This window comes from Canis lupus, chromosome 3 (genome assembly GCF_048164855.1).
Source record: "Canis lupus baileyi chromosome 3, mCanLup2.hap1, whole genome shotgun sequence".
Taxonomy (NCBI): Eukaryota; Metazoa; Chordata; class Mammalia; order Carnivora; family Canidae; genus Canis; species Canis lupus.
Window position 1 is genome coordinate 43935748 of NC_132840.1, and position 7549 is coordinate 43943296.

General features: G+C 41.6%; 1 protein-coding gene across 2 annotated transcripts in view; it reads left to right on the forward strand.

The window, feature by feature from the left end:
- AK4 (adenylate kinase 4) overlaps positions 1-6510 on the forward strand; it is a 69560-nt gene extending 63050 nt beyond the window's left edge. For both annotated transcript variants that reach the window (XR_012028212.1, XM_072820633.1), the window contains one exon: positions 540-6510. Coding sequence is in view for 1 of the 2 variants with exons in the window: in XM_072820633.1 (XP_072676734.1) it covers positions 540-654 (115 nt within the window). In the remaining variant the exon portion in view is untranslated. The remainder of the gene's footprint in view (positions 1-539) is intronic.
- Positions 6511-7549: the final 1039 nt, after the last annotated feature.

A 7549-nucleotide genomic window follows, 5' to 3' on the forward strand; every position in this document is an offset into this window, starting at 1 on the left:
TTTTATATTGGCAACAAATAACATTTTTAACATCTTGCAAACTGAGCAAAACCCATGTGCAGTGCAGACTGCATTCAGGACAGCTGTCTACAGCCTCTGCTGACCTTTTTTTCCCTGCTGACCTTTTAACTCCCAAATACTTTAGTAAGTCTTTAGATCAGAAATTCTTGATCATGTCGTTATGATACATTCTGTGTTTTGTGATCTATTTTAAGTGGTAAGGGTATTACAGTACCAGAGTTTGTCAATGATTTGTTTTTTGAAAGTGCATACTGAGGCAGTTTGGGATTGTTCATATAATGTTACTCTTGGATATGTTTTAAACAGGAGAAGAGGGGCGGTGTCATGGCAAGCATGCCGGAACTGTAAAAACGCTCAGTGCGGGTGTTGATAGATTTGAGGGGGCTGCTTTGGCACTTGGCAGTGTGTGTGATAGACCATGAGATCATGCTTGCTGTATATCCAGGATCTTCACCTGTTCCAATACCATGTTATAAGGAAGACTAAAATGCCTTCATGTGTTGGGTTTTGTTTTTCAGAAGCCGAGGAGTGCTCCACCAATTTTCTGGAACGGAGACTAACAAAATCTGGCCCTATGTTTACACACTTTTCTCAAACAAGATCACCCCTATCCAGTCCAAAGAAGCATACTGAGCCCGCCCAATGAAAGAACCAGGAAAATGTCGTTCATTCAGTTGTATGTGTAGTATTGGTGCCGTGTCCAAGTTAGAAGCTAGTGGGGATAGCTTTCAGCGTCTTTTCTAGTTTAACTGGTGGACTGAAATGAAAATGAATGAGTAGAATGCATTCCTGAAGAGGCTCCTCTCTGCCTTTCACAAGAAGGGTCACCTACATGTGTCTAAGATGCCTCTGCACATCTCAAGCACTTCACAGGAAAGCAAGTCCAGTCTGAATTTCCAACAGCGTCTAACCCAAACTCTCGCTGATTTACAATCGTCATGTTGTTGCCATAGTAGCCTTCTCACACGTGACACTGTCGGCCTCTGGTTTCCCTGTCCCCCAAAAGCTGTTGAACCACAGCATCAGGAGGCCTGAAAAGGCCCAGGGCAGTAGCCACAGCCTTGTCCCAAGTTCTCTGGTAGGTGCCCCTCCTGATGACTGTGCGATGGAAGCCAGTTGCTCTTTGTGGTTGCTGCTCTGGCCTTGAGTGACTGTCCACAAGTTATTTTTTTCTCTTAGGAGTGATACCTTTTCTGCATCCATGCTCCATAGAGTCTTTCCTTTGCAGACATCCTGGAATGAAAGGATTTGGCTTCTACTATTTTTATTAAACTGTTTTTTTTTTTTTTACATCTGTTTTCTCCCTTCCTAGGCTATGAAGCAATACAGATAGTTACTGCTTTTATCCCTCTCAGATCCCTTTCTAAGAACTGAGAGCGAGGGGAGGGCGTCAGATCGCTTCCTGCACCAGGAACAGAGTTCTGCAAAGGGTCTACTTACGCTGCTGGGCTGACTCTTATGGGGTGACACTGCCCTTTGCTTTTATTGTGAAAAAGTAAAATCCTCCAAGCCTTTGGGAGTCTTCAAAAAAAAAAAAAAAAAAAAAAAAAGATGCTTACCGACATAAATGTTAAAGGATCATATCTTGTGTATAGATGTAATAACACCATATGAAATTATTGCACTAAAAGAATGGTTTAGCTTTTTATTCAAGACAAAAAAAAATGTATTTTGAGATGCTGCTAAATATTGATGCTGACAGTGTTTTTCTCCTGTGAGTGACCCAAGCATATTATAAATAGTTGGTAAGGGGAAGGGAGCCTGTGGGTTGAGGAAAATGTTGCACTAGCTGTGTCCAGATTAAGTATGACAGCTTGATGATTATGGGAAAACAAATTCTTAGAGCTTTTTTTTCTATTCCAAAGATGCTTTCTATGGGGTGGCCATTAAGTCTAGAAATACAGATAATACAATTTTGTCATTCTTTGTAATTGTAATATCAATAAATCATTTATTAAAGATTTGCCTACTTTCCAGACTTGGTGGCCACCTAATGTAATTCTTGCTCTCCTCTGGGAAGGACAATGAAATTTATTCCTGTTGCCTTAAAAATAAATACCCTTCTCCGTGCATTGTGATTGTCCCTAAGGAAGGTCCTTTGCTATTCCTGGGAGCGACTTCTGACTAACTTTTCATACTGGAGAGGCAAAACAAAACAAAACAAAACCTATTTCAGCATGCCAATTGTGTTGCAATGTGTTATTTATTTTCTGAAGATGTCCCAGCAAATCTCCAGTTAATTCCCTGGCATAACTGTTCTGTATAGTAATGATTGCATCTTCCTTACAAAAACTGCCCCACCCATGCCAGTTCCTCTCCCTCTATTCCTTCATGTGACTGTTCTTTGACTTCCCTAGTGGAAACATAGACTGGTCTCCTCCTCATTCTCTGAATCACCATGTTACTTTTTAGGTTTATGCAATAGAAGTGCCCAGTTCAGGTCCATGAAACATCAGTGCGTGATACAGTCTTCCGAGTGCTTCAGAAGAGCCATGTTTGAATGTCAGTTGGTGGGATCAGGGTGAAAATCAGACAGATAGGTACAGCTCAGATATCCTGGGGAACCAGGTATAGAGAAAACAAGTGTGAAATGAGGAAAATTGCACAATTCAGATTAGTATTGCCATGGAGACAATTTCCACAAACAAGGAAAAGTAGAGCGTTAAGGCTATTATATGGGTAATTCAAGAAAGGAAAGTTTGTGTCCTACTAGAAGCAGACAGATCTTCACAAATGCTTCCCTTAGTTCTTTGGTCTTTAACAGACTCCCTTTGGAGTTCGTGAGAGAGGTACGGGAAATGGGAAATGGCTGGTCCCTGATGCCATGCCCTAGTCCTCTGTCCTTGCCTCCTCTCCTCCAGCAAAACAGACTGTTACAGTCAGCATTAGAGTCCTTCAGTGTGTCAGAGGCATTTGCTGTTTCTGAGGCAGCCCAGCAATTGAGGGTCCTGTGCTTGGTGAGACCAATAAAAAAGACAGACACCTTTCCCATGGTCTTTGAAAGATGATAACTTATTTCATGCACACTGGCCTAAAAAGTCTGTGTCTGATTTTCTTCAACAAGCTCTCTAGGTTTTCCTCCAGTTTTGTGAAAAATTAAAATTCCCTTGAAAATATTTTGACAAAAACAAAAGGAACATCTTTTTTTAAGTTTTTTTTTAATTTACCTATTCATGAAAGACACAAATAGAGAGAGAGAGGCAGAGGCAGAGGGAGAAGCAGGCTCCATGCAGAGAGCCCAACGCGGGACCCGATCCCGGGACTCCAGGATCAGGCCCCGGGCCGAAGGCGGCACTAAACCTCTGAGCCACCTGGGCTGCCCAAAAAGGAACATTTTTCCTTCGTTTTCCTTCTACTGCCACACATACAGTTCCTTCAGAGTTATGCAAAGGAAGTAGTTTGTCCCTATGATTCCTAACCTGTCCCCGTATTCTGATATTCTAGCCAGCTCTGAATTCATTTTGCTTTCCACTATCTGAACAGGCTTCCCACGTACTTAGAACTTGGAAACATTGCTGTGTTTAATATCCTCTTAACACTAAGGCATACATAAAATAAGTACCATTTATGGAAGGCCTTTGGGGGTGATAGGAGCAGTTCTAGGACCTTTACAAACATCCCATTTAATCTTTCAAGCACCCTTTGGGATAGGCATGATGCCATGTTTATAAACAAAGAAGGCAGGGGTCAGAGATGTGAAGCATCTTGCCCAGGCTCTTGCTGCCAGTAAACAGCACAGCCAGGACTCACACCCAGGTTTCCCTAACCTGCAGCTCCCTAACCTGCAGCCTGACTTTGCTCCTGGATGTTTACTGTGTCCTATCCCAGCCAACCCAGGGTGATGATCCTGCTTGACTTTGTTAGTAGCTCCAAGCGGCCTCACATCAAAAGGAGCAAAAGTGACATAGCTCTACGTAGGACTTTTCCTTTTTTCCCCCCTTTGCTTAAGCAAAGGGAGCTGCTAGAGGAAGGTCTGAGCCTTGATCTTTTATAACTACTCACTTATAAAATGAATGGCTGTTGAAGTAGGCTAGGCTTGTGTCCAAGTGAAATCTGTGGAGGAGTCAGGTTCATGTTCCTCACCTACCCTTTTGGTGTTCATGGTGTTATACCCCTGAATGGACCTTTATCCTTGAGCCACCCCCAGCTACAGTGTTCACTGTAGACCTGGGCTGCTGGGAGATCTCCACATGCTACTCACTTTTTTCCCCTGATACCAGAACAAATCAGTACCTCACTCTTACCCCCTAATAAGGCCCTGATAAAAGACTGGCCCTTCCTGAAGTGCTGACTGGTGAACAGAAGGCCATTGAGCCACTAACATAGGGTAATCCTTGATTTTTGTACCATCTTTCCTATATCACACTACACATCAACATGATTCTGAATGCCAAATTCACACCTTTGCCTGCCATCCGATATGGTGGCTCTGCTTGTCGTGCACAATTCTGGCAGTAACTGGGGGAAACGCTTCCTACCTTCCCCAAGGTCACTCCTTGCCACCTTCCAGCAACCAAGCTCACATGAGCTCCAGCTTTACCCAGGCTGTGCCGCTCTTTTTGGTAGGGAAGGAAAAAGGTAAGAGCCACGGTTGAGGAGGATTCTCGGAAAGAGGTACTGCTGTGGCTTCTCCTACCACTTAAAATGTTGAGACAGGATAGTTGTAGGGACAAGGGTACCTGTGCAAAATCATAAATAGGACTTTTATAAAATTCAGTTCACTGTATACTGATTTCAGTATTTGACTTTGGCTAAACAGCTTATCAGCCTGCTGGGAGTCTTGGTAATTACTATTGATTGGTACTTCATGCTAAGCATATTATATGCATTGTCTAATTAAATCCTCAACAATTACCCTACATGATAGATATTTTGGTTATCCTGCCTCTTTGTGTAAAAACTGAAGACGTCCTGTTTACTTAAACTTGTGTTTTCATGTACCTATAGGGATTAATCAGGAAATTTAAAAAGGCGCTTTTTTTGTACCTTTTCCTCCTTGGAGCTCCCCATACTAATTAATGGGTAAAACAGTGTTATTTGTACCTGGAATCTTTGCTTTTGGTGCTCTGGTGCTGAGGTAAGAAATGAGCACTCAGTGGGTCCCGGTGGTAGTTGCACACTGTATAAACAGAGGGCATACATCTCATCTGCACTCTGCTGAGTTACAGGATCTTGGGAGACATTCCTATCTACCTGATAATTTCATTTATTACCTTTCATTTACTTTGATATTTACCTTCCAGTATTTTTTCTTCCCACAGTTTTTCCAGAAATGCAATTAATTCATAAGGCCAAGTCACGTTCTTAGTATGAATTCCTTTCAATTCCCCTGCATTTTTAGTAACTCCCTTGTCTATTTAGTGTCTCAAAAGAAGAACTTAGCAACGGAGACTTTTTCTAAAATGGAGGTGTGGTCTGGTCGTAAGTTATCATCCCTTTCCACAAATAACTGATTCAGTCTGGTTTCTAGATGAAAAATGTTACAAGACCCAGATGTCGGGAAACCATGAAGCTGTGTTTCAACTATGAAGATAAATCTGCTTCCTGCATCTGTTGAGATATACTATAATTACAATTGTTCATAAATGCCATACCTTATCTCTCTTTTAACAAATTGCACAAGTCTTGCCAAAATAAATGCCATCATCCGTATGTATGCTTCAGGGAATCCTCCCAATTTGATCAGTGTGTTTGTGTGTGCATCTGGGGCGGGAGGGAGGGAGAAGTAGGGAGAGAGGGAGATGGAGAGATGGTAAACATCTCCAAAAGGATGAGAGTCCTTGGATGACATGGGTATGTATTCCTTCTGGTAATAATTAAGCTATTCCAGGCAACAGTGTCATTCTGGAAATAAAAAGGTTTCCCGTTGAAAACTTTGCCAAGGAGCAGCGCACCTTGAAATTCTCCCTGAGGTTGATGTGTGTCTAATTCCATCTCATAAAACTGTTCATTTTGAAGCTTTGGCTGTAACGTCAGAAATGTACTAAATAAAAACTATTTAATTTAGAGAAGTAAAGGGAAGAAATAAACCTCTTTATGTAAGCTTCAAGGTGTTAGGGCTTAGAGGGCTTTTCTAGTTTCATGAGAATTTGTACTACTGATTTTTATATATTCCTATTTTTGAGATGAACAGATCTCTGGGGGAAATTGTTGCATTACAATGGTGTTTCACTGTGACCCCTATCAAGCTCAAATCTGTTCTCTAAGCCAATGACAGCTTGTCACTTCTGTTTACTGTCCTGTGAAAAGTCAGCTCCAGTTTCCCAGAAGTTGTGTGTTTATGATGAGTCATTGCTTCTCCTCAGTGTGAAAGTTGTCAGCCCTTTTGATTTGGGTGTACATGCTTAAAAGTATCTAAACTTGTATTCTAATCTGTACATGCTCTCCTAACTGTTAAATTGTGTTATTGACTACTTTGGTTATCTTGCTTGAAGATTGATTCCTACTTTTTAATTTGATAGAAATAAAGGTTTTTTTTTCTGCTTATAACTAGTGCATTAATTTAACATTTGTATAGATTTTTACACTCGAGAGTATACATCTTCTCATTTATGCCATTCTGCAGCCACTTCATTATCAACAGTGCTATCTCCAATTTGCAGATGAGGAGAATAGAGAACAACACACTGTCACCTGCAAGAGGTGACAGTGGTAGCAGAGCAAGACCTGAACACATAAGCATTGTGATCCCCAGTCTCCTTTTCTGCAACACCATGTTACCTCACTTCGTATACACTCAAGCACCTTATTTGTCTAGCACTTTATTCTTTACATATTTTCATAAACATTCTTTAATTTTGTTCTTGAAACAACTGAATGATGTGAGTAGATTCTCCCCCTGTTTTGCAGATCAAGAGACTGGATCAGAGTGTGTGAGTCCAAGGTCACAGTGTCCAGGACCTTTTTCAGCAGAAGCAGAAAAGTCAGCAGGCCTGGCTAGTGGAAGCTAGAGCCATGGAGGAAATGCAGCCTTTGCAGAAGCCTCTCTATGATTTGTGGGTGCGGAGGATGCCCTGGCTTCTAACCTCCTTCTCCAGTTTCCTGCAGAGGCTTCCCATTAGCTGAGTTCAAAAGTCAGCTGACATAGGAACCACAGAAACATGTTCCACAGGCTCCATGTCCCTGGAAAGGTAAACTGGATATGATGGCAATGTCGGTAGACTTTATTAATGTTAAAGCCATTCACCCTTTAGGAGAGTTTTACATTTCTGCCCCATTGGCTTTATGCTTGGACATACTGATTTGCTTTAGCCAATGAAATTGAGCAGAAATAAAGTGTGCCACTTTCTAAGTGGAAGTCAGGAGCCAGAGCATGGTCATCAATCTCTTTCCCTCTCCAATGAGACTGTCAGTGTCCTGGGGCTCTTCTTTCTTTTTTTTTTTTTTTTTTTTTTGGGGCTCTTCTTTCAACTGGGATTCTAAAATGGATGTGGAGCAGGATTATTCTGTGATGGATTAGTAGTGTGCATGAAAAGTGAACCTTTGTTTTTATCATCCACTGGGATTTGGGTGGAGTTTGGTACAACAG